Genomic DNA, 27,851 nt, shown 5'->3' on the forward strand with positions numbered 1-27,851 from the left:
CGGAACACTGATACATTGATACTAAGAAAAATACAGTACAAGATTTAATACCAGAAACACAATTAGACAAACCTAACCTGAACACAAAAAAAAAACTGAAGGAAATTTTCTATGTGTGAGGTTAGGAACTGTGAACTATTAATAGTACTGTACTGTACAGTGATAATCAGATTTGATCATCAGTAAGTTTTTGCCGAAAGGCGTTGAAAAATGGAATGGATGCCTGGAGATTTTTTTAGTTAAAATTTCGGGTTGTCTCTAGATATAGGGTACCCAAAAGGTTTGAGTAATCAAATCTTTCTTTAATCTTAAATGCATACGATATATCAATTCATTCTCTTATATTCTCCAATGGCAATATGTTTAAGTGCTCTTTTATATGTTAGCAACTCTTTTTTCGAAATGCCAATAGAGAAAAGCAGATACGTACATACATAGAACGTCAAGGAATATCCAATCTACTTATAGAATAGACTCAATGTATTCCATGTCCATACCGTATTTACCATGCCATTGTATCAACGCCCTTAGGTCCAAGTGTTACAAAATCGAACCCAGTCTAAATATAATATGCTGCAACTAGTCTAATTATGTTAATTTTATCTACAGTACAATTGTATTTTCTCTTATCCATATCATCCACTTGTGTTTCTAATTTGACAGAAAGAGAGAAATGATTTTTTTTTCAATTTAATTTTGAAACAGAATAAGACTGTGCGTGAATTTAGATGGAATGAAAAACTTTTTCGTTTCACAGTAATTTTAACGTCTTTAACTTCTAAATAAAAGATGATTGTTACTTAAACGTGTTAAGGTGATTTTTAAAAATGTATATTTATCTCCAAAAAAAACAGGGAAAATCAAACCACGGTATTTCTAAAGTATTTTATTACTATGACAATACAATAGTATTTACAATGTTATTTTTGGCAATAACAATACTTATCTATTAGGCAAGGATGGTCACCCTTAATACCAAATATTATATTAAAAGGACAAGGACAAGACTACAGATCATACGATTTTGTTTATATTTAAATTATTCCTGGCTGGTTGTAAATTAGATATTCGAAAAAATTAGCATTGCATTACAACTGTCAAAAAAGTTAGGCTTTTGAAAGAAATTAATATTGAGCAATAAATATGTTTGACTTAAATATAAACAAAACAGTTTTATATCGAAGAATAAGATAAGGACGATTTTGATAGGGCTAAAAAGTTTTTAAGGTTTAAAGTTGGTGGACTCAGTTTCCACACTTAGACTTAAAATAAATCTATGGTTCGTCAAGTCCTGGCTAATTTAACAAGCCTAGCTCTTTCCAGAAGCACAGAAGTCTCCTGGGCTACAGAGTGTTAAATATTAAGGTAAAGGCCTCACAGGTTAAGGTGATATTAAAACGCCAACTAGCCCCTTATATTACCACTACTACATAACGATCAAGATCGCTCTGTCAAGAGTGTAGCGGATGAGAAAAACGCCAACTCTTTCAATTTGACAGCGTCATATTGTTTTAAAAACAAAATGGCGGGGTGTCCATACCTAATCAAACTTTATGTCACGAGATGTGTAAGACAAGGCAAAATGCTTCATCCGCAGCGCAACATGAAACATACGAATTGGTATTGGTTCGTTTGCTAATTAAATTGTCGTGACCCATATGTATGGTATAACACATGAAATTCATTAAAGTCTCCTAGTTCATTATGACGACGTCATACATTTTGATTTTAAAGTGAAATGCGAATGTCGATTCGATTGCTTTAATATTTTCGCTAATGGCAATATTCATTCATTATTTACAGGATCATACGTGATCTTGCTTTCAAATTACCCGATTTCGTTTGTACATCTCAGAAGAATTTAATGATATTGATGTAATGTGTAAGAACCAGAGTGGAAGCGTAATAGGCGTATTTTATGGAGGCCATATAAAGGGAATTGGTACTGAATGGTTACCAGATTACTTACGTTAACCTAAGTATATTTAATGAAGGAATAACTAAGCGTGTCTCTTACATGTATCAAGGACTCCTAATGATAATTATGATATATATAGTTCTGATGTTTAGAATAATTATTTAGAATATATAATAGTTAGATATGGAGAAAGATATAAGGACGCTACTCTACTTGAAAGACATGACAATCTTAAATTTAGAATTCGTCTTATAGAAAAATAAAGCTTCCTTTTCACAGTGCATACATAAATTAAATTGGTCCGTCTCATTACAAAACAATTCTAGACATTTGTAATGGTTAGTCGTCTAGGACTCCTAGGTCTATTGATATTAGTACTAGAGCCTCTGACGTGTACTTGTACAGTAGGAATGTCTGCTGAATGTAGACTTGCAGCTCTTGAAGCGCGAGGTGAGGGTACACACACTCTCAGATCAACTGTGTGTAGGCTGGCGGCCCTGGATGACCTGGACGTGGTAGGAACGTGGTCTGAGGGTGTGGTTAATGCTGGAAGGTCAGCAGCTGACCGCGATCTGCGTGGTGGACTTTCTGGTATGAGAGCCATACCACCCATGCTGCCGACGAAGACGGAGTTCTGGAAAGACGATGGCATGTTTTCCCTTTTCATAATTGATGATATAATTGTTCTAGACAAGTGATGTTATTGTGAGTATTATACGTATTTAACCGTGCTTTGCAGCTCCTTAGAAACATTGTGTAAAAAAAAAATTGGCGACTAAAAACAGTGGCGGAGAGTTTATTGCCAGTTCTTCTCTTCCGTTCTACGCCCTTGATTTGAGAACTGGCAGAAAATGTAAAATTAGAGTCATTAAATATTTATTTTTTTAACGTTGAAGTGTATGTATGTTACCTATATGAATAAATAAATTTTGACTTTGACTTTAAGTCGTTTGCAGATTGTTATTGTTAATTAGAATGTGCATTTTGTTAGAAAAGTTTTGTTATAATAATCTGTAAACATACCTGTCTAGGCCGATGGGAAAGGTAACCACAAGGCTGATAAGCAGAAAAGGCTCCACCGCAGTCGTATGACACACAACCTCTCGACAGTGATGCTCTATGCTGTTAATTAAGATAAAATCAAGTTATGTAGTATGCAATACCAAAAAATCCTTATAACCCATATAAGGATTAAGAGGTAACCTACGACCATTGGTCGTAACACTAGATGTGTTGTGTGGATTCATCGTGCGACTCTCATCCTTAAGGTCATAGGTTCGATCCCCTGCTGTGCATCAATGAACTTCCTTTCTATGTGCAATGTGTGTGTTTAACTTTGAAGTGAAGTGAAGGAAAACATCATGAGAAAACTGGCTCGAATTAGACCCAAAATGTCGATGGCGTGTGTCAGTCACATGAGGCTGATCACCCACTTGAATATTAGATTGACAAGTGATCATGAAACATACAGAAATCTTAGTCCCTGACACATTTATTTAGTGTTTGGAAACACTTTGATGTTGCAACCACGCTGTTGATGTCGCTTATTGTCATAATTATTAATTGTCATAATATTAATCTCGCTGGTTTAAAAACATTTTAGGAGCACAACTTACAAGTGGTGGTACGGTGATAGTGTTTTCGGCGAGAACACAGCTTTGACGATGTTGTTGTTGAAACTTAGGTTGATATGGTTCTAGCATTCTGAAAAAAATGTGTGAATCTTCTCACATTTCTCTTTTGAAAGCTGGCTGTAAATTATGTTTATCTGCACAAGAATACAGGCAAATAATATTTTGGCTACTATGGATGATGCACTTTGAGCGTATGTGCCAAAATCGTGTAGTGAAGGAAGTATACTTAAGTCGGCCAAATGGCTGAGGGCCAATACCGACATCCGTATCGTTGAGTAAGACTGTGGACTGACAGAGTAGAACGTGCTATAATAGCTGAAATCTGGCGGGATATGAAAGAGGACAGATACCGGTGGAATTTTCTTGTTTCGTAGGTAGGCAGAGCCTGAGTAGAGAGTTTCCGCAAATATAATATAACATTGAAGTGAAAACGTTATTATCATCGTTGTGATTTTTAAGTCGATGTAACGACAGTTAAAGAGATACAGAGACAAATTTCATTAAATTTAACGTGAGATAGGAATCATGTGTATATGATAAGTATACAGTGAAGAAACTTTAGAAATAAAGTAAAGGGTAATTTGATTCAACTATAAAATTAAATGAAATTTATTAATTTTTATTTACATTTCATTAATTATACAAACTTTCTTAAACATTGTAGTTTTATAATATGTGAATTGCATACATGTTTTTTGTGTTCTTAAACATAGTGAGTATAATCAGCTGTTAGGGGTATTAAAGAACTACAAGCGCTCCGGTGAATGGAAGGTATGAAATGCAAGCTGTACTCAAACTCTGTTCTAATTTAGGTCTAAATTTTATTACTTCAAAGGTATTTAATAAAAGGTGACAAAATAACTGATTTTGTATAAGCCCTTGTGGAATAGATAATAATAAGAAGTTCCAAAGATGAAAACTACAGTCTACAAACCTTTTAAGGGAACTAATTAATTGTCAAAAGCAATTGTAGGACTGTTCGGTTTAACCTCTATTGTAAATTTTACTCAATTACACAGATTGTTCATTTCAAGCGGTGATCAAAGAGAAACTTTATAAAGTATAGATTTAATATATTATAATATATAATAAATATACTTTTAACACATAATATTGCGAGTTTAAAATTGAGATGTAACCTATCTTTTAAGTAAGATCAAACTGCAGACGGTGTACAAATTTGATTGATATCGGTTCGGTAGTTTAGGCGTCCATAGCGGACAAACAACGTGACACGTGATATATATATATATATTAAGATTTATTATTATTGATAAATGGCGAACAAGTTAGTTAATTTTTTAAATATATGCGGTTGAAGCTGTATCTAAAAACATATCAAAGAGTTTCGCACTATGATTAGACATTTAAGCAGAATTAAATGCATTGCTTAATATATTTGATTATACGAAATTACCATCCAAATTCATGCATGCATAATAAGCCATACCAGTAATAGCTGAATTTCGCTATAAATTAAATTCTAAATGGTCAAAGCATCATTGATTGTTGGTAATGTGCGTTATAATTCAAAATTTAATATCACGTATTCAACAGTAAGTAAACGTTTCGAAGCCTCGACTTATACTTAAATATGTTGCTTGGACTATGCTCAAAATTGTATAACTTTTACAATAAAACTGTGTGAACTGGATTGTCCATTTTTCTTTGACGAATGGTGGAATTAAAATTTTCGTTCGTTGTGTTAGTCGAGCGTCAATCACAGTGATATATCAAAGCGCAAATATAATAAAAGCGAAGCATACTAAAGCGTTTTTTTAACAAAATTTAAACATATGAACGAGTGTTGAGTATTATCTTGGAGATATATATATATGGTAAATGTAGGGCCGTATTTTATTATAATTTTAGTGGTCGTTTTGTAAGCGTTATCTGAGCCTTTAAAATATAGAGAACAAATATATTCATTGTTCTGATAATTAATCTATTAATCATTCTAGCTAAGCTAAGCTCTGTGAAGGCACAATAGTTCAAGCTCCAAATTTGCTGTAAAGCCCGGATATTAGCTATTGTATTGAGTAATGTTGTCATGTCTATTATTTTTATTACACTATTTTCCCCCTTTTGCAACTGAGGCACAAACTAGCTGCTGAATGACCAACGCTGGGGAACAGTCTACCCAGGGCCAATTACAACCACTGCACATACACACATTACACATTATTCTTAAAAAAAAAATATCTTTCATTTTTTTTTCATATTTTTTAATTATTGCTATTTTGTGTGTGTTTTGTAGGTAATTAATGTTATGTCTATGTTTAATTGCAGCAAATATTGCCGTCGCATTGAGTGGTGTGCAATTATATTAACACAAACAGAACTAATAAAATCAAGAACTACGTACAGCTTATAGACGCACCTGATCTTGCCCCAGCGGTTGAAGAAAAGAGCGATTGCTGCTACCCATAGTAGAAGAACGAATGCTACTATTAACGCTTCTTCTGCGCGAACTACTATCGCGCTGCCGTCTGTAAATTGTAAATCTATGAAGATAAAAGCAATGGAACATGAAACAAAAAAAACGTGTGTACTTATGTACACGTGTTAGAAGTTAGTCTTCTTTGGCGTAATAAGATATTTTTTTTAATTGTACGTTTGTAAAAAACAACGCTAACCATAGAAAAAAGGTATTTTAATACATTTAAAGATTATAATGCTCCAGTTAAATAAAACTTATTTAAATATCACAAAATGTTGAATATAGCTGCAGGATGTACTTTTGTAACTCCCATCATATTTCCCTAACGCGTCAAAAGAAGTATAACTTCGAAAATAACATTTCCATCAAACAACACAAAAACCCCTTCTTTCCTGTTGCTTTCAGAACATAGGCGATAACTGTTGTTAAGCTCCCCAGCTCCAGCAAGAAGAGTGATTCGATCGTCGAGTACGAGTCACTTTCCTTGGCGTTGAGAGAGTGTTAGAAGGAGTTGTTAGATTTATACCGACAGCTGAGTTCCATGATTGGATGTCGAGGAAGACAACGATTTTGTGTACCATAACTATGTGTAACCAGCTGCCCACTGAAGTATTTCCGACCCAATTCAACTGAGGATCTTCAAGATAATATTGTACCAGTTGCGAGATTTCTGGTTGTGTGCTTGTCCATTGGCGGCGATTTCACTTAAGATCAGATGAACATCCTGCTCGTTTGCCCATTGTAAATAAAGCCTCGTATGAGCCTCTTAAACTTGGATCTTAATCTTGTTATATAAGTTAATAAATATATTTTGATAATTAATATTTCCATTTTAATACATTATTCATTTGAGCAGTTATCATATAAATCTGCCGCAGGATAAATTCAGTGAAAATCACTTACTGCATCCACATGTGTTCACTGCCGTTATGGACAACTTTACACAACATACTGCTGAAACTTACCCAATTCTGTAATGGATAAGTTGCCTGTGATTTGCGGTGCTGGATATGTTGTGACCGGCGTGGGATGAAGCCGCAATATCACCTCCGCCGGGGGCCCACCGGTGGCTCCACTCCATTCTGAAACTTGGGATACATTAGTGACATTCAGTATTTATACGTGCAAATGTAAATAAATTAATTCAATATAACTTAATTGTCTTACTATCTATGTGTCTGTATAAAAATAAATTAAAGCGGTTCTCGGGGGATAAGAGAACAACAAATGTTCTGATTATTTTTTTACAATTCGTCAACTTAAACTTATATATGATAAACAGGTTATATAAGTTATATAAGGAAACCCTAGTATGGAAATTTAAAAAAAGAGACATCAACTTAGGGTAAAGTATTTAAAAAAACTATGAAATTTTCACACTAGTATTACTAAACTTCAATGAGTGGAATGATGAGTTATAATTATTTATATGTATTATAATTATGAGACAGAAAAGAACTGCTCAACAATATTATTATGGCTGAGCTCGTTTGATTTGAATCGGTAAGCAGTTTCAAAACTCAGTAAAGGTGGAGTGATAGAATTCAGTTTCATGAATATCAGTTTCAAGGATAAGATTGTCAAGGGAACGCAAATCAAAAAACGCGCCAGAAAGGAACATATGCGTACAATATTATAAGTAGGTCACAAAATATTATAAAGAAATTGTGAAGAACATTTTTCGCCGCAAGCGAATGGGTATTTTTTTATATAATAGGGGTGCAAACGAGTCTGCGGGACGCCTCAAAAGGGCAGTAATCGCATCCCATAGACACCCATTTTTAGTCGGTGCGTTGCCGGCCTTTGAAGGCTCGCATTTATTTGTCTTTACGAAAAGTGAAACATAACAAATGTTCGTTCAATCTAATATGTTTCTAAATTTTTAGGAGGCGATGTGAATGATGTTATGATGGCCGTATTGGTAATTTCGGTACTTATACTAAACAAAGGACGCATCAATCAAAAAGCAATGCTTTAGCTGAAAGCTGTTTTATACAATACAATGAGCAGTGTTGGTGCAGTTGCTCACATAACCAAGCGTGGTATTTTCGCCCCTTAGGTCGAGGTTTGAATCACGGCTGCAACTATTAAAAAATTGGATGTGAATGCAAATTATGAGGAAATAAAAATAAATAAAAATGTAAATCTGTGGCGCTACAAGCTTTTAAGGTGTGATCATAATATTTATGTATCTGTTTCATGATCATTCGTCCATCTAACAGGCAAGTTGGTGATCAGCTTCCTGTACCTGACATACGCCTTCGAATTTTTACGCCTGCCGTGCAGATAGTAAAAGTCAATTGGTGTACAGCCGGGACTCGAACCTGCCTCTACTCTTATAAGTAAACTGTCTATACAAAAATTAAAGAAATGCGTCAATAAATTACACGATTTTCTGTCTATAAAGAATATCGTAAATAGAAGTTTCTCGGTATTAGATAAGTATATAAATAACTATATAACTATCTATTATTTAATATTTTTCATTAAATAATAGATAGCTATATACTATTGAAAATTAAGCCGCTTTATCGGTTTCCTAGTTGCTGTCCATTATCTAAAGAGCAAAGTTTTCGCGATCCCGGTATATACGAAGTAATAAAATGTAAATGAGGGGGATTGCTTATATAATCAATCACAAAGTTTTAAACTTTGTCTCACAATATCGACAGTTGACAAACATGCATCAATCTTCTGGATATTCGGAATTTACCTGACGCCAATGGGTCATAAAGAAATCCAGTATGAAAAAAATAAAAAGTCGATTTTTTTTAATCAGCCTGTATTAAAATAAAATAATCATGGTAAACATAGTATCAAAGCCTAAATATGTACTAATAACTAGATATTGAATTATAACTGTCAACAGAAAATACTACAAAATTAACAGAAAATGTGCATTTTGGCTAAAACTAAACTAATTAACGATTTTTTTAATAGAATGATAACAATCTAGTTGTATTATACTACTTGATATTAATTCACATACATGTGATAATTGCTAAGCTATAAAATTATGTGAATTCAGCAGATGCTTTTAAATTCCAGCTATGAAACAATCGGAGCATCAACTTTTTCTTATGGTTATAATAAAAACATCGTGATGAAATTTCTGCCAAACCGACGGCGTCTGATCCATAATGAAAATTAATAACAAACAAATATCTGTGGTATTTATTTATTTATTCAGAAACCAACAGAAACATCCTTACAATAAAAACAAAGTCAAAAATAAAACACAAAACAAACACACTAGATGCATCCACAATAGGTTAAACTTATACAATGTAACTATGATATATAATGTCTAATATAACAATGCGGTTATACTTATATATATTTGTCTCTGAAAATGTTAATGCTGTCATTTAATTAAATCAACAACTACTGATTCTGTGTTCAACTTTTTACTAAAATATTCCGTAAGAAACGTTAAAAAATCTAATAACCTTTGTTAATTAAAACCTTCCTTACCTGCTGATATCCGAGATGAAAGGGGTTGTGGACGGCGCGTCGTGTCTGTGATGTCTCTTGAAGTATCTAAAAACAAATTATTACTAAGATGAGAATCTACAAAACTTAATTATGATATTTTACACTTTGTTATATAAGGAAAATTATATATTTGGAAAAATCTGGAATAGGCTTTAACCCGTGTAGGGGTTCCGATCAACGACACTGAAGGAAGCTAGGATATAACCGGAAAAAAATTATGTTGTATTTTACTTTTCTAAAGATTTAGAAAATCAACAGGCTTTCGTATTTATATTATTTAACTGAAGTGATAAGTGTGTGTTAAGAATTATTCGGTTTTAGATATTTAAAAGAAATAAAATAATAAACAAAGCTATGAATTCTACAATCTGTTTCATTAGGCTAAGGAGTACCACACAACTAATCAATGGGCTCATTTGGTTACCACAGAACTATGAAATAGCGGTTATTACTTATGTGAGAGCACAGTTTTTTAGCAGCTTGCCTAAAACTGTAAAGCATGGTTTCTCAACGATTTCTATGTTTCTATGTCCTACTAAAAAGCCAAAAGTTAAGTAAAACAGTCCTGCGACACCGTTACTGTAAAATTATAAGAAGTACTTAGCGCCCTATTCTTAACAAATATTTTGTGGCTTATACCGGTTCTTTCTCTATTATTAATTAAATTGTACGCTGAGGGTTGACCTTTGTAAGGAAACCGGTATGCCTCAGACCCAAATCAATGACATGTACAGAATTACCTACTTGTCTATAAAATTAAATTGTCAATGAAACTGATGAAATCTGAGGTTAAGCCCTTGTCTGGAATATTATTTTTTATCCATTACCATATATAATTTTAAAGTACGTATACAATCTTCTTTCATATAAAAAGAAAAATTAGTTTTATAAATTTTATTTTTTTATTTTACTTGCGAGAAAGAACTCTTATAATAAATCCAATACAAGCCTCAAACATTTAAGGAAGAAAGAAGAAATATATTTGTTTCACAAGACACAATCGCATCTTTTGTTGTCTCAAGAATTAAATATATTTTTTCACCCATTGTCTTCATACGAAATACAAAGTTTTCGCTACATTTCCTTAGATTAACCATCGTTTTTCCTTTCTATACAGCGTTATCAAGTTACCAAGTCTAATATAATTGGGGTCTCTTGACAATGACACCGTAGTTTTTCTCTCGGTCCACCAATTGTATATAGATGAGTTTATTTATTAAACCCAATGTTTGTACAGCAAGGGAAACCGTGAGTAAACCGACATGACTTAGACCTAAATAATTCATCGAGTCTGATAGGAAAAATCCAGCTAAATATTGCAAATATTAAGTTAAAAGTTAAGTGAATACAATTTGGTAGGTAAATCCCTTCGCTGTGTAATCGAATTAAGCATTACGAAAATTTGATATGATTTTGAGAGGCTGTTAAGGAAATTGAACGATCTATTAGATTAGATATTATCTCCAAATTCCAAAATGTATGGCATATATTTATTTATTATTAACACTAATTTATGCGGTCTAAAACCTAATTCTTAGATTCAGATCTAACGATATCTGATCTAATTATATTTCTTTATATAATTTTTAGTTCACAGTGCGTGAGCTCAATTAGGGCCTGTTTCACAATGTCCGGATAAGTTCCAAATAAGCTATTTGTTACTTATTTGTAGGATAAACAATATTTTTGCGTTTCACGACTGTCAGATAGCGCTATACGTCATGAAATGTGAAGTATCTTATTTGGAAATTTTATCTTTCGAATAATTTATGTGTTGCATAGCTATTTGGCACTTTATCCATACATTGAGAAACAGGCCCTAAGAGTATTTTTTTAATAAATAAATCAGTGGCGCTACAACCTCTTTAGGTTAGGTTTGTTTCATGATCATTTTTAAATTTAATAGGCAAGTAGGTGATCAGTCTCTAGTGCTTGGCACACGTCGTTGACTTTTTGGATAGACCCTTAGAAGAAATGCCGGTTTCCTCACGATGTTTTCCTTCACCGTTCGAGCAAATGTTAAATACGTACAGAGAAAGAAATTCCATTGGTGCACAGCCGGGGATCGAACCTACGAACTCAGGTATGAGAGTTGCACGCTGAAGCCACTAGGCCAACACTGCTCCTTCTATTTTTTTTAGATTGTTTTAATAGTAGGGGAGCCCAAGAGGGGATTTCGGGATTTACTCAAGCGCGGCAGATTAATATATAGGGGGATACCTTGTACCCGGTTCAGTACCTCCACCAAATATGAGGCCCATATATAAGGCCACCCGTGAAGGATACAGGATCAGATGAGTAAAAAAAAATTGATCATCAGACATTCTCGAGCGCGTCAGATTAAGGTAGTGTGAATTAATCACATCCTAAAAAGTGTATATTCCACTAATCTGACAATTTGAGAGTGACGTAAAGAGAGGGGAGGGCAGCAAAGTTGTAAAAAAAAAACGTCATCTTGACATTCTCGAGCGTAGCTAATTTTTTTTTTATTTTGAATGAAATAATTCAAGAATATTGAAAAATATATAATCTGACGATTTCCGCAAGCCGAAATAACAAAATTTCGTCGATAAAGTTCGTGGGATAAACGCGTGCAGCTGCGTGATGCCTACATTTCCTTCTCCGCGTTTCCCTCAAAATTAGATTTCATGTGAATTTGAACCGATGGGGACCGATAGATTTTGAGAAATTTTGAAAAATCTAAAAAAATAACAATTTGTTTTTTTGAAAGTGTTTTTTTGCAATAACTTTTTAACGGCTTTATCCATCAACTTCAATCAAACAATCCACCTTACGGCTTGAAAAACGACGTCGATCGCCACCAACCTGGTCAAAATCGGTTGATTCGTTCGAGAGATATCGTGAACGAAAGAAAACCGAAAACAGTGTTTCTATCACATAACTTCGACATTTCATATCGGATTATCGTTTTTGATGAAATTAAATAATTAGAGCTTAAAAAATGCGTCGATCGCCGTCAACCGCGGGAAAATTGCTTGATCCATTCAAAAGTTATTGGGGTTTGAAAATTTCAAAAATAGGGTTCTATGAAACTTCTATCAGACTTTCGAGCTGGGAGAATTCAAACGCATAGAAATATTATTTCTTTGAACTCAGCGAGCTCATAAGTACAATTTTAAGCGCCCAGGAATGGTATTGCAGGCATGGCCTTTAGGGTGAACCGTTTTTCTAATATTTTTTTTGTCAGATCAGGCAAATCCCTCTAGATAATCGTCAGATTATGAGACAGTACGTTTAAAATATAAATCTGAACCATATATATCTTAATCTGACGCGCTCGAGTATTTCAAAATGGCGAATTTTTTTTGCACATTATAATAATGGCTGCGAGTTTGCGTCAGATCGAAATCGTCAGATTATTGAATGAGAGCTTTTGTTTTGGTGCACTTAACACCCCCTTAGAAAACCTGACGCGCTCGATTAAATTTTTTTTTTCATTTTTAACCCTTACGTACAACCACCCCCATCATGCAAATGATCAGATTAACATACGTACATTATTAAAAATACGTAGAACATTGATGCTATCAATATCTGACGCGCTCGAGTATGTCCATGCAACAATTTTTTTTTACATATTTAAACATCTATAGCCGCTTTCCCCACCGATGAAAAGGTATATATCATATAACATTTTTTTCTTCTTATCATCTAAGCTTTGCAACCCAATAGGTCTCCACGACGCTCGAGTAAATCCCCATTTAGCATCGTGGGCTCCCCTACCATAAACATGCACCATTGAATTGCTTTTAACCCAGGACACCACAGGACAGTGGCCGTGTGGGGACTAGCGTTAGATTAATTTAACACAACCATATTATATTTATAATAATGTTTATTATTATTATTTCACGTATTTGTATTCAAGCATAGCCGATGGTCAAAATGTACAACCTCAAAGTTCAGTACTACGCTGGGCCCATTACTTTTTATCTATAATATTTTATGAAGACTAACAAAATTACAGGCCAATATTCCTTAATAAAAATGTAAGTAAATATTGAATGAGAATCCAGTCCATTATAAGTTTAAAAGTTTGTAACGTAAAAGCTTTACAGCAAAGTTTTCCATCATATTAGGGGAAAATTAATTTAGTTACTGTTGACATTCGAGTAATATAATGGATCAAAACCTATTTTCTTTACACTTTTAACGTATTCAAATAAATTTAAATATTACATTATTGGATATTGGAAGAATAAAAAAAAATCAATTATAGGAGGCTATTTTTGGTTAGTTTATTGAATTCCATGTAGAATGTTGCTACATATTTTGAAGTATTTTTTATTAATTACTAAATAGGTATTATGTACATACTGAAAATATACTTTACAATTACATTTATAAATACACAAATTACCATTATCTTTTTATATCATTATATTTTTTTTTACCTTAAATAAATATTCACATAATTTCACAATATTGTGAGATAATAAAAATTTAATAGTCCAACTATACGTAGACAAGTAATGGAATAATTGATCGAATATTACTGGAAAGTATCAAATTAAAAATTAAAATTTATTGATTTGAACTCGGTCTGGATTTTATTTTGGAGCGGGTCAAGGTTTTGAAAATTGTAAACGATTTAACCTTTGGCTTTCTATTGAATTCATTTCTAATTAAATTAGGACAATTTTTTCGGTGAAAATTTTTAAATACTTTCTTTTTATCTATTAATAGATCTTTAGACACTTTCTGTCACACATTGTGTTATGAGAACAAAACAATGCCTGTACGTGTAAATTGTAAAAGAAAAACACTACCTTAACAGTTTAAAAAAAAGTAAGGTTTTGTTTGATGATTTTGCTTTTTTAAAAGAGCACCGAGAGTTTTTTTGCCGACTTTTTCTCTCGGCCCTCTGTCTTCTTTGCCGATGCGTAGGGATGCCTACAGGTTCAAATTTAATGAAGTGGAATAAGTGATACCTTGATAATCTTATGTTCCAAAGTAAACGTATTTTATTTTTCTTTATTTTTTATTAAAACTCAAACCGATATAATAATAAACACTTTCATTTATTTTATTTCATTATCGTATAAGTGGTTCATAGTTAAGTGCGCCAAAGAAATTGCATGTCTAAGTTCAAGGTTTATGACAAATCAATGATATTTGCAAATATTAGGGTGGCTTTGTAATAAAATTGTTTGTTCAGAGTTGTATCACTTTCTCGTGCTTTTATATTGTATTTTTTATCACTTTGCTATATTCAGTTTGTGTGACAAATTGAATGAGGTTCGTGGTTGTGTTCGTTGGCTCTGCTTTGTACAAATATCGACCTTCGTTGCCTGCCACGTATTCTATATTTAGGTTATGTCTTCTAATTTTAATATAACTTATACCACACAAATATAGAGAATTGTCTTTAACCTAAATAGTATTCATAATTATTAAAAATTTATATTAAGAAACTTACAACAACTTTTAAAATTTTGATCCCTGTGGCAGTGTACCTTTAAAGAGGGCAGCATTTTCTCGTTGTATTGCGATACCTTTTCGTTGAGCGCGGAAAACAGGGTAATATCTACCAGGCACCAACTTAAAATCTGCACAAGCATGACAATAATAAATATATAAGCATACTAAAGAAAATATAGGCATGAATATATATATATATATATATGTCTATATTTAAAGCAAAATTTTAAAAGCACAGAGAAATCAGAGTTTTGAAGAATCAAATATGAGACAAATCTTGGCCACATTCAATTTGTCCGTTTTTCAGACTTTAAATAACTCATAATTTTTATTTATTTTGTTTTACATTATACCAATACTACAACAGCAATCAAACCCAAAACCTCCAGGCTATATGCCATTTGCGTAAGCTTTTTGGGAGTGGTCCGCAATCAATTTAAAACCCAGTAATTTACCAGTATTTGCGTAATTTCACCTTTATTTTAATTTCAACGCCAGAGGGGAGTTTCAGTACTATTACGAATTGGATCATTCTTAATGAAATTAATAAACACTATTTGCAATGTAAAAGGGAATAAAGCTTACTATAGCTGTTTCGCATTCAAGGTGAGAATACTAATTTAAATATACATGTACAAAAAAATATTTATGGTTTTGAAATGCCAGCAACTGTATGCATAATTTACGTCTGTATATGTATTCTACAAGGTGTATTATGGAGAGTGTTCTGAAGAGTTGTTTATGTTAATTCCTCCTGCCTTGTTTTACCAGCATCACCTGGATGGTATTAAGTCTTCCACTGTCCGCTTTATAAGTGACTTTTTCGTGAACTAGCGAACTGTGGACACGACTCCCGGTCGGGTCTTCCCTGGGAGAAATGATCTTCATTTGTTTAAAGAAAAAGTATACTCAGCTGGCAACGCACCCACTTAAAAAGGTAAATGTGTGGTACGGTATGATAATAGTCCATGGGTTGCGATTTCACTCATCACTTTTGGACATCTCGTAGGCTTATAGGCAAATAAGGGAGTAAAAATATAAATAATGACGCCAGAAATAGCGCGAGCTATATAACTGACATATACAAAGTACACATGTCAGAAGTGAAAATCTTTGTAAATTAATTATTACTGAGGCAAAAGCCCCAATAGATGATCATGTACCACAATATGATTACTCCATGTATTTGTATATCTATATTCACAATGCATACAGTATATACGTACTGATGATAATATAAATCGATAAAATATCTGCGTTTAACGCACAAAACGTTATGTGACAGAATCGCCATCAAAACTTCTAATATCGTGTATTCTTTCTCGATCTCCCTTTCTCTCTCTCTCAATCGGTCTCAATCGCTCTCTCCCTTTTCTTCGACAACGCTGCACATCTTCGTGACGTTTCATCCGTAAAAAATCGATTTTCATGCGCCTAACGAAGTGTCACTTAAATAAACAGAAAATAATTTCATTTCAACACTGTATAACTAAAACACGATAATAATAGTTAATTTTCAAAAGTTTTTAGTTAAATAACATGAAAATCTTTAATTTTTTTTAAATAGAAACATGATTCAACACAAAGGTGCATGAACCAAATTTCGCAAATATCTGTACGCATGTTTGTTCCATTTGAGTTTTATGGCACAAGTAAAATTTCGGTGGAAAGCCTTTAATCCTTCCACCATCTGAAATATTAAGAGATGCGGACGTCTATAAATCCTACTGTCTGAAGTGACCCAGTTTTTTGTGCTTCTTGTTTACTTTTTGTCGGCGAAATAATTTGAATGCAGTATTATAAGCCTCATGTATTCCTGGAAACATTCATCCATCTATACAAAATACACACAAAAAAAAATGTATTTTTTATGTATATGCCTCCTGCAATTGGCTCCATTTCTTCTCTTCTTCATCTTCAGCCTTTTTTAATAAAAACCCGTATAAAATGAAAAACAAACCAACTAGAAAATATAAAGACAAAAGCTAGAATAGAGTTTTCATGTTAAAATTCTAACGTTTTAATAAATTTAATTTATTTTAAAAACTCGTTGCACATTCAAGTTGGGTTTCACACTTTTTCTACATTTTAAGTGGTCTCTCAGCTGGAACTAAAGCGATATGTCGCATTTAAAACATTTCAAAGCTTAATAATTTTAATTATTTTGAAGTTTAAGAAAGAGCAGAGGGCGAATGAGTAATAATAAATCTAATCTTAAAATTGCATTAATCAGTTAGAAAGTTGAACATTTATATAATTAAGATATACTTAACTGTTTTTATTTTTTAACCGATAAACATATTTCTCTATAAATAAGATAATGAAAGAGAAGAAAAAGAAAGTATTAAATTACATAAGGTAGACAAGAAGTGCAAAAATACATTTTACATATGTAATAAGAAGAAAAAAATAACAGGAATAAAATAAACTAAACTAATACATGATACATGAAAAACAAAAAGGTAAAAAGTGCACATGAATCATGATAATTTAATGTTTAAATTTTAAAAAAGTTGTTCAGTTTCATCTTACACTGATAATAACTTGAGAATGCTTCGCTCAGCCTCCGACACAACTATAAGTAAAAGGTACCGAACTCGCCCACTGGATCGTTCGTCCATTATCAATCGCATCCTGACTTTATACAGTACTGTGCCTTTTGTCCACAAAAGTAATCTTTTGAAACCATAAATTGTAAGTAAAAGCATTGTAGTTACTCAATCAAGCCCATATTAAGGTTAATATTGTCTCCCTGATACTAACTTAAAAATCGTTGATTGTTTGATATATCCTTATACAGATATATAAATCACGTGTCACGTTGTTTGTCCGCGATGGACTCCTAAACTACTGAACCGATATCAATCACATTTTCACAGTATGCAGTTTGGTCATTCCCGCAATAATATTTTATTGCAAATTTTTGTTTATTATTTGATACTATTAATAGATGGCGTGGTGTTAAAAGTATCAACGTTTCACATAACCTATCTACTTTTCACATAAATTCTCCTACCGTTTCCCTAGTTTATTAATAGTATATAATATAATACTATGTATTATAACAAAAACGTTAGCTACAGCAACGCTTGGCCAAGTCGTATATCTATAAATCAAATACAGAATTAGCGATTATTATATGAATGTCAAACTAAAATACAAGATGGTGGATGGTTGTGATCAGCTGTTTAGTATATATCAAATAAACTTCATTTAAAGTGTAATAGATATCTGAGACAATTATTTAAACCTTATTTTTTATATCAGATTATGATTATGGTTTGACTAAGTTAACAATTTGGTCTTCTGGCGATATGATTATCCATGGGCGGCGGCATCACTTAACATAGCCACTGTTTGTCTTCTATTACATAAAAGAAACTGCTCATCGTTATTCGTTTTAATTAAATAAGTTTCAACAAAAAACCCTTCATTTAATGGAAACATTTCACTTAGTGGAGAGCAGCAGAGAATCGTCTTACTGATGCCTGAAAATTTAATCCGTTTAAAGTTGAGTTACTTTTGCTAATTTATAACGCCTATACCTTACTAACATATAAAATAGATATATAATGCAGTGTTCTTCTTATTATACTAAACAAATATTTGAGAATTTACTATGTCTATAAGAAAGAACTATAATACTTATGGTAAATATTTATAAAACCGGATTTGGGCTCTGTAGTCACGCCATAATATTTTATTTATAAAATTGTAATACGGTCTTTTTAAACTCAAATTTAACATCATTTATTCATTTCGGTAACACAATGTACACTTATGAACGTCATATTAAATACTTCTACTTATACATTTACTGTAGTCCTCAAATCAAGTCAATCCGTAGAACGGATGAGAAGAACTGGCAATAAACTCTTCGCCACTCTTGCCAAGCTCTTTTGTTTTACACAATGTTTGTAAGGAGCTGTAATCATTACATCAGTTTCCACAAATTACCTTAAGTTCATTTTACTCAAAAAAACCTTAGCATTTCTATATTTTAATTTTAATTTTTTCATTTAATAAAAAAAACAGAAGTTCCTATGAATTTGTAGAATTAATAAACTATCTGATTTCTGACTTTGTTTTCAACAGCCTTTTGTCAAATTATAGATATAATTCATATTTTAACGTTGATAACCCATGACAAGATATTATGTAAATTAGATGGCCGTTATAAAGTACGACAACATTCTTGAACATTGCTAACGACTTAAGTAATGATGTGAACTGTATGTTGTATGCTAGACTATTTGCTATAATATCCTTTGGTTTATTTATATAAACTAATGACTGTACAGACTATGTTTTTTTATAACAAATGGTGTAGTTTAATGTCATTAATATATTTTCGATAGCAAAAACTATTGAAGACTGTAACTGTTTTTTTATATCTAGGAGAATAAATATAATTCAACATATCTGTGATGACACAGATAATGTTCTTTCAGAGTTATATGATATTAACTAATATATCGATCAAACTCAAATTTTAAAGACTGAAAAAGAAAACGTACCTTACAATTCATATCCCTTATCATAACGGATCCACACAATAGAATAAAGTATAAGTTATTTATAAAAACCACTAAATTATACACCTTATAAAAAATGTCTTCCCAAGCTTTTGGTAATACATTAAACGCCTACGTCGCGGTCTACGTGTAGGCGTGGTTGTACGCGTATATATTTGTAGACGATTCGTATATATAATTTTGTTAATATTTAAAACTGTTAAAATTCTAAGCTTTATCTAAACACTAAAATAATTACAATTATCCCATTCGAAACGTACAATAAGTCTCAAATAGGTATAAAAGTATGTTACATATCTATCTTTTTATTAAAGTACAACATAATATATAATGCATTTTCAGTATAAGTTATAAAATACCTACGTATAATATCGAAAATGTGAATGCAATCTTTTTACATATATATATTTATATAACAGGCAAACGAGTAGAAGGTTCATCTGTTGTTAAGTGATAGCTCATGTACACTCACATTGCCAGGAGGTTCGCAAGTGCGGTGCCAGCCTTTTAAGAAATGGTCGCTCTTGTGTTATACTAACGTAATTTAGTGTAAAAGTATTTTTTTACTAACTTTTTTACGCGAATTAATATGATTCAAAAATGATTTTTCGAACTGAGATATAAATATCCTACTGATATAACCCCTTTGAGAGATTAGAGTTTGCACATTTCTTTTTACCTATATAAACAGATTTCAGTGCCTAATCCGAACACAAATGTTGTTTCATCAAGATTCAAAACGGTTGTTGAACAATTTTGTTGTCTATTTTTTATTAAATAGATTACTTTGTTAGATTCTTATTTTGGCCTGTAATCCATCAATTGTCCAAGAAATCAATCAATTAGTTAATATATACGCACCACTAATTTCTATGAGATCGGCGTGGGCGTGGCTTAATTGATGTCGCATGTTAATATCTATTCAAGGATATAGGAGCATAACATATACGTCCCGTGGGGCTATAATCTTTTGACATTTTTCCATATTTTTTCTTACCTATTATTTATTTCTTAAAATATTTCATGGACGGCTGAGATTCCAAGGCACCAAATTTAAGATATGACATTCACGCAAAATTTAATTATTTTATTTCACATTGTTCAAACGATATTCGTATTTTTTTGTTGTAATTGAGTTACGTTTTTTGCTATAATATATAGGTTTCCTAATGATAAAAAAAATTCGTTAATTTTACATAGGTTTCATTCAATATTTATATTATACAAGTAAGTATATTTACTTTCCACTACTCAAACAACAGAGACAAACCATACATTCTGAAAATCACATCTCTCTAAATTAAATTAAGTATTTTAAATAGGATAAAAACATCGCTTTATTATTCTGTCACCAAAGGTTTCGCTGTCAGTTATTTATCAGCGTCAAATGGGGAAGGCAAATTGATATCCATCATTTTATGCTAAGTCATAATCTTTAAGTAGTAAGAGGTTGTGATAAATATTTATCAAAGTTTTGTCATGTAGACTACGCCTTATAGGAATAAACTACTGGAATAGTTTTCTTTGAAATTAATTTTTTGGTGGAGAGATTTACGTATATATAAAACTACTACATATTGTCTCAGATATATAAATAGTAGAAGTTGCTTTACAACCTCTTTAGGTCTGGGCCTCAAATTAACTATATCTCTTTCATGATCAGAATACTGTACTTGATACACGCCATCGACTTTTTGGGCAACCCGGTTTCCTCGGGATGCTTTTTGAGTTACTGTTGTGTGTGTTAGAAAAAAAAAATAAAAAAAAAATCCATTGGTGTACAGGGCGGGGATCGAACCCTTTACCTCAGATATGAAAGCCGATTGCTAAGCCAAATCACTCGTAGATTTTTTAATAATATAAATACTTCCGCTTATAATAAGATTATTTGTGTAATAATTTAATTAAGGCTTGAATTCTATTAAAATATAAAATAAACACTGTTACGCCTAAGATAATAAAAAAACTATGTCATTATTTTTGTTAATAATTATTAATATTAATTATTGTAATCCATTCTAAGAGAAAATTTATTAGTTTTTTATATAAGTTGGCAATTGTAGGAAAATCTAAAGGCTGCTAACGTATTTATTTGCCCAAAGCCTGTTTATTTGCCCGCGTTTTGTAAAATATAATACCTGTTTGACGTTTCGAGCGAGCTTTCCGTGAATCGAAACGTTTGGAGCGATGAGACTTTCTCGTTTTCATCCGTTGGTTTTCATCTGAAAATTATTATTATTAATATTTTTATGTGTTTATGTATAAAAACAAATCTACCTACTACTTAGTATCTACTGCAGTCTGCTCTTTCATACACTATATATACTATACAGATACTCCTGACATTTAATACATATAATGTATGTATTTCTCTAATAAATAAATAAATTTATTTGCAAAATTATAGTACAAAAATGTTATGGTGGTACAATCTAAATTTCGCATATTCTGCCACAGAGCAAATTAATAATAGCATGCAAATTCATCTTAAAAGGTAGAATAGAAGTTACATTCACATGAGTCGTATATTATAGGCAATGTTTATATTATTTTATCACTACATTATCACAGTATTAAAATATATTATAACGTTTTCTAATTAATATGAATTAAAATATTTCCACAAATAGAAATTTGTTTTTTTCCATATAGAATATGGCTAAATGAACTCATTACAAATAAAGGTTCTGAGTTCATATTCAAACTATTGCCATACAAAAAGTTCTACAGAATTCCAGATTATTTTTTGGCATAGCCAATTTCTTTCGATGGTGGTCCATTCCCGTTGACTCAAAAATATTTTTGTTTTTGTGAACGAAAAAGGAACTAAAATATACATAAAGGGAAGATATACAATTTTATACTCTTAAACATACGCAATACATCTAGGTACTTAAAAGGGTTCCCAAATCTTACACTATGAAAAGAAAGATGTACCAACTTAATGAATAAAGACTTATTATTATTATTATTATTATTATAGTTTGCTCCACAATTTGTTCAAATACATTTATTTACATTTATATACCCTATTCACTTGGACTGAATATATAGAATACAAACTTACGTAAATATTTCTCAACAACGCGACGCTAAAGTTTAACCGTCGTTCTAACTAACAAATTAACCTGTTTATTCAAGCACATTCCAGCTAACTAAAGTCCTTGATAAGACGACTAAGCCTGTTTATATACAGTGACTATTACAGTGGTCGTAGGAAGCAGGCGTTCTAATTATACGTTGTGTCACTGGCATTATCCACAGATTATAGCGGAATTAATGTAGTTTGTTGCAACTAAAACTCATACAGAATTATGTGAAAGAACAATTTTAAACTTATCATGTTCAGAGGTTTTTTAAAATATTAAATGTACTTATAATTATGATTTAAGAAATCTTTTCCAATGTGTTAAATTCATTATATTGTACATAGCTTTACAAATTTTCATGATAAGATGTATACGAGATCGTAAAAATCTTAAAAGGCCGCAACGTATTCGCGCTTTTGCATTCAAAGTGTCCATGGATTTTTCACTTAACTGCTATAAGTTGGTAGTTAATCGATTTTTCATTCTAACATAAAGTTTCTTTAGACAATTTACATGATAAAAGTCGAACAATTTGTGAGACTCTGCCCAGTTCATTGGCCAGTCTAAATACAGACGAGTGTCCATCGTCGTAAGGATTGCTACTTTCCACTGATTGAAATATTTTCAAATTTTTTCCCGAACACACACGTGTTTTTCTAACTTACGCTACACCCATACTCTGGTCTGGGCCTCAGATTTCTGTATCTGCTTCATGATCATTTGCCAATCTAATAGGCTAGTAGGTGATCAGCCTCCTGTGCTTGACACACGTCGTCGACTTTTTGGGTCTAACCAAGCCGGGTTTCTCGCGATATCGATCTTTAAACGTTCGAGCAAATGTTAAATGCACACATAGAATTAAAGTCCATTGGTGCACAGCCGGAGATCGAACCTACGACCTCAGGGATTAAAGACGCATCCTAAAGGAAGCAGCATCCTACGCAAGCCATGTAGGAAATATTAATAAAATAATTTATTATAAGATAAATTTTGCTTGTTTTATCAAAGTTTCTCGTTGTACAAGATGTGCTTCTATTGATTTAACTATGCGAACACTAAACTTAGATAATTGCGGTATTAAGAGGCTCACTGCAGTAACGATGTTCATAAATTAATTAGTGCCTTGCAAATTCATTAGAGCAAAAGGTTAGTAAGATATACGGTTTGATACAACAAGATTTATTCTGGGTTTGATTCTCCCTGAAATGAACGTGTCAGATTTGAAGGCAGTGATTTTTATCACGGGTCTTTAAAATACTATTAATATTGTTTGAAATCAATTCATCTGTTCATACGCCACTAAAAAGGCAAGGTAAAGGTGTCCCTACAAGGGCACTGCTTAGAACCTCCAGCGTAGTAAGAAGATAAGAAGTAGAAGCATATCTTCTCCTATTTTCTCCTCGTCTAAATTTAAAATTAATTTCTAAACTAAATCTAATTTAGAAAATACACGTAATATAGTAGTGATATACTGTCTTCCGAAGCTTGTATACATTTCGAGTATTTTGGAAAGGTATTTTTCAACCAACAATATTTGTTATATTTCAGTAAATTAATTATAATAAATTTAAAATTTGTTCAGTAGATTTCAAAACGCAGAAAAAGTATAATAAAAAGTCCTGTCATTTACGCTTTCATCTTTCTTATTGTTACATAAAAAAATATTACAAATGTATAAAACCAGTGAAGTTATAACTTTTTATGACATACTTACGCTTTTCATTTCAAATAGAGGTTAATTACAAGAGAATCAATGGAATTTAAGTTCGTGGCTGGCTCAAAGACAAGGGATATGTCATCTTTAAGTATTCACTTTCAAATAATTTATTTATTACAAAAATACATACATTATCCTTACAGTCTAAACCAAAACGATAATGTCGAGAATCATTTACTAAAATATAATGTTAAACACATAATATACACAATATCGCCACTGTGAATTCACTCTATGAACACAGAAATGTGTCGATAATGTCGGAAACAGTATTCAGTCGGCGTACGTTCTGGATAACGGTTACAGACTATTTCTTGCCCTTGGTATCGCAAATAACCTGGGCCTTATCCGTCGCAAATATCCCATAGGTACTAAGAAACCCAGTTCTTGAAGTACACTTAGGGTTGCACACTACACTTCTCAAGACTATTAGTACGTAGTAGGCCAGCTGTAAGTCCCGTCTGGTTTCCAATTTGTTGTACCCCACCATCCCAAAGACAAATAATGTTGGGTACATTAAGAAGAGAAGAAGTAGTAACCATTGACTATGTCGCCATAAGAAGATTATTATTTAACATGTGCTTCGTTCCCAGTGGGTTCCAGTGAATTACATTAGTTTAAACAAATCATGATGTTTTCATTAATTTCTATGGGGTTAAAAAGCGCCACCACGTTATTGGATGATGCACTATTGCCGAGTGATGAAAAAATATGTAGAAAAAAGATGTCAAGCCTTTTTAAGATGGCCGAGATTCGAAATTTAACAAATATTTTTAGTAATATATGATAAAGATCGGTTCAGTGGCCTCTGTTACATAACTTTATATTAAAATAATAAATAAATGCTAAGTATTTACCTCGTTTTCGTACATTATTAACATGAACACAATTCACGGTCGCAAGGATGTTGCTATGGCAACAATCAGAGGTTGGACTATTATAGTAACGAATACTATACCTTGAAATAGTTCAAGTACACACAAACACTCACTAAGAAATTATATTACTTAGGGGGGGAAACTATCATATTATTATGTTTGACATTTTTGTCAATGACAAATTTCGTCTAGCATAACCCAAGCGAAACAAAAAAGTCAACTACCTCAAATGTGACGATCGGCCGAATTAAAATATTATGGATCATCTTCATCAAAGGTTTTTAACAAAAAATATTTATTAATCTATAAATACACGTTTATATTATTAAAGCTTGTTTTTTTTAATTTTATTATGACAACGACTATTTGCAGTGCTTTATTAATCAAAGTGTAAATAGACTACAAAAAAATAATATTTATTACGAACGGATCCAAATGAACTCTGTTATCATGAAGAGAATCTTCCTAAAATAATGCAACGCGTTTGTCTATTATAAACACAGCACTACAATTTTAAAACCACATTATTGCCCTACCAAAATGTGGTTCCTTCATCTGCTGGATGCTATTTCTTTCTAACCGAGGGTTTAACGGTCCTCTAATCAGAATGTCCCATAATCTGCAATCTTTTGCAGCAGATTAACGATCTCGCTCTAACGATCTTGATACATTTTCGGACCGCCCATCTGATTAAGGAACACGAGCTGATTAAGATTGAAGATCTCAGTTAGACGGACACAAGGAAGGACAATGAATTTACTAAATGCATCAAAAGGTTCACGCGAAGTATAATTATTCGCTGAAATAATATAAATGTTGAGTTGAAAGAACTTGGTTTTCGCCAGTTCATATTTGGCAATGAATAAATTTTATAGTCCAAAAACGCATTTTGTTTTCAGTAATCAAAACAGAAAAGCCTTTGGAATGGATATTGTGTAATGCAATTTTCATTTTACAACATAAATTTTTATTAAAAAGAAAAAAAATACTTGCACTGCTAAACTGTGCTATTTAAATTTTTCAACTTCTATATTTAAGATAAATGTACTCATTGGTTTTTACAGCGAAAAAGCTCGTAAAAATAATTACTGAGTGTAAGTAACTGTTAAGTCTGTTTTTCGAATACTTTGAAATTAATTATAAAGCTGTTAATTAACAATTTAGATTATTTATCGCAAAAATACAACATTTTGTTTTTGATGAATCGCACTTTCTTCTTCTTCTTTCTTTCTTTCTTTAACACACCATTCCATATAGTAATTTGATGAAGAATGTGGAAAAAATATGTGAAATGGCGCAAAAACAAAAGAAGTTTTTATAATAATATTCGTGTTCCAAATTCAAAATAATTAAAAAGTTAATGATAAGTTTTTATGCAACAGTATTTCTGGCCAGACTACTTATAATATTATTTTAAGAATAAGACCAATAAGTGTTTTCGACATTAAACTTTAAGGTTACCTTGTAATATATCACGTTAACTTGAAACCGCAGTAAGCCCGAACTAGATTCGTGACTAGAATCTGTGTCTAGGCATCTAAGTTTTTTCGCAGGAATTAGTTTAAGGCCGTGCCAGCTTACTTTGTGAGGCATTTTGCTGATAGCCCTTAACCATAGATAGCTTCCAAACATATACATTGCTTTTTAATTATATCGACTTTGCACAGTATTATTCTGTAAGTTTACTAAAACTGTGTTATTTTTTTCAATAAGATTTTAACTAAGACTCGGTAATACCAAAAAAATAACTTGTTTTATTAGTAAAATTTCTTATGATCAGTTAAATGAATGAATTTTTGATGAATCATGAATTTTTATCCTTACAACGAGTCTCCAATCATCTTCAGAGTTTGAATATTTATATGTTTCTTTGCGAACCTTATTTATCAAGTGATATTGAATAGAGGTTATAGGTAGTTTTACAGGGGTGATATATATGGGTCATAGGTTTAAAAGCTGCTACTGAAACTGACATACATTAAGACTTCAAAATAATGAAACAACATAGTCACATACGTCGGTTCGATACAGCCAATAAACGCAAAAGTACCAAACCAAACAAATATATCATTTCTTTAGAAGACATAGGCAACGTGAACATTCATTTGTTCACAAAACTGCCTTTTAAAATTGTCGTGTTGTACACATGCAAAATTACATCTAGTCACATAATATATACTCAACTCGTTTTGGATTTCTAATTGCTTGTGGAATACGCTGCCCGACTCCATACGAATGGTTTTACCCTAACCACTTTTAAAACTCTTCTTTATTTCTACAAACACGTGAAAATAAGTTACATAAATATATATTTCTCTCTCTTTTTATATATTAAATTTGAAAAAAAAAGTACGGGCGTCCTAAGTACCTACACATGTCAGCCGTGAAACTTCTTTGTAAATTAATTATTACTAAGGTAATACACCACCAATAGATGAACATATCTATATTCATATTGTATACGTGCTAATTAAAAACAATAACGAATGAATGCATGTTAAAATAGTGTGCTTATAGTTAAAACAGTGTTAAATCTATAATATAGTAGGATTCAGTTTTAATGGAGATTGTGTGTATGTGTCAAAGTTTTATTACGTATAAATAATATATATTTATAAGCTTTGTTCATCTAAATAAATGTAATAATAGTAGTACACTCGCGGATTAAACTTTTCTCACACGAAAAGCGTATGAGATATTTTA

The 27,851-nt window shown here is 31.9% G+C and overlaps 1 protein-coding gene across 2 annotated transcripts in view; it reads right to left on the reverse strand.

Moving 5' to 3' along the window:
- Positions 1-945: 945 nt before the first annotated feature.
- Positions 946-27,851, reverse strand: part of LOC110999543 — a 34,091-nt gene continuing 7,185 nt past the window's right edge. The window contains exons 2-8 of one of the 2 annotated variants that reach the window (XM_045631232.1): positions 21,603-21,686; positions 9,467-9,532; positions 6,958-7,074; positions 5,933-6,041; positions 3,535-3,622; positions 2,942-3,040; positions 946-2,552 (exon numbers count right to left, since the gene is read on the reverse strand). In XM_045631232.1, the coding sequence (XP_045487188.1) occupies positions 2,241-2,552; positions 2,942-3,040; positions 3,535-3,622; positions 5,933-6,041; positions 6,958-7,074; positions 9,467-9,532; positions 21,603-21,686 (875 nt within the window). In that variant the 3' untranslated portion in view covers positions 946-2,240. Of the gene's footprint in view, positions 2,553-2,941; positions 3,041-3,534; positions 3,623-5,932; positions 6,042-6,957; positions 7,081-9,466; positions 9,533-21,602; positions 21,687-27,851 lie in introns of both variants that reach the window. The other variant, XM_045631231.1, reaches the window with a different exon arrangement.

Source organism: Pieris rapae, chromosome 14, assembly GCF_905147795.1.
Source record: "Pieris rapae chromosome 14, ilPieRapa1.1, whole genome shotgun sequence".
Lineage (NCBI taxonomy): Eukaryota > Metazoa > Arthropoda > Insecta > Lepidoptera > Pieridae > Pieris > Pieris rapae.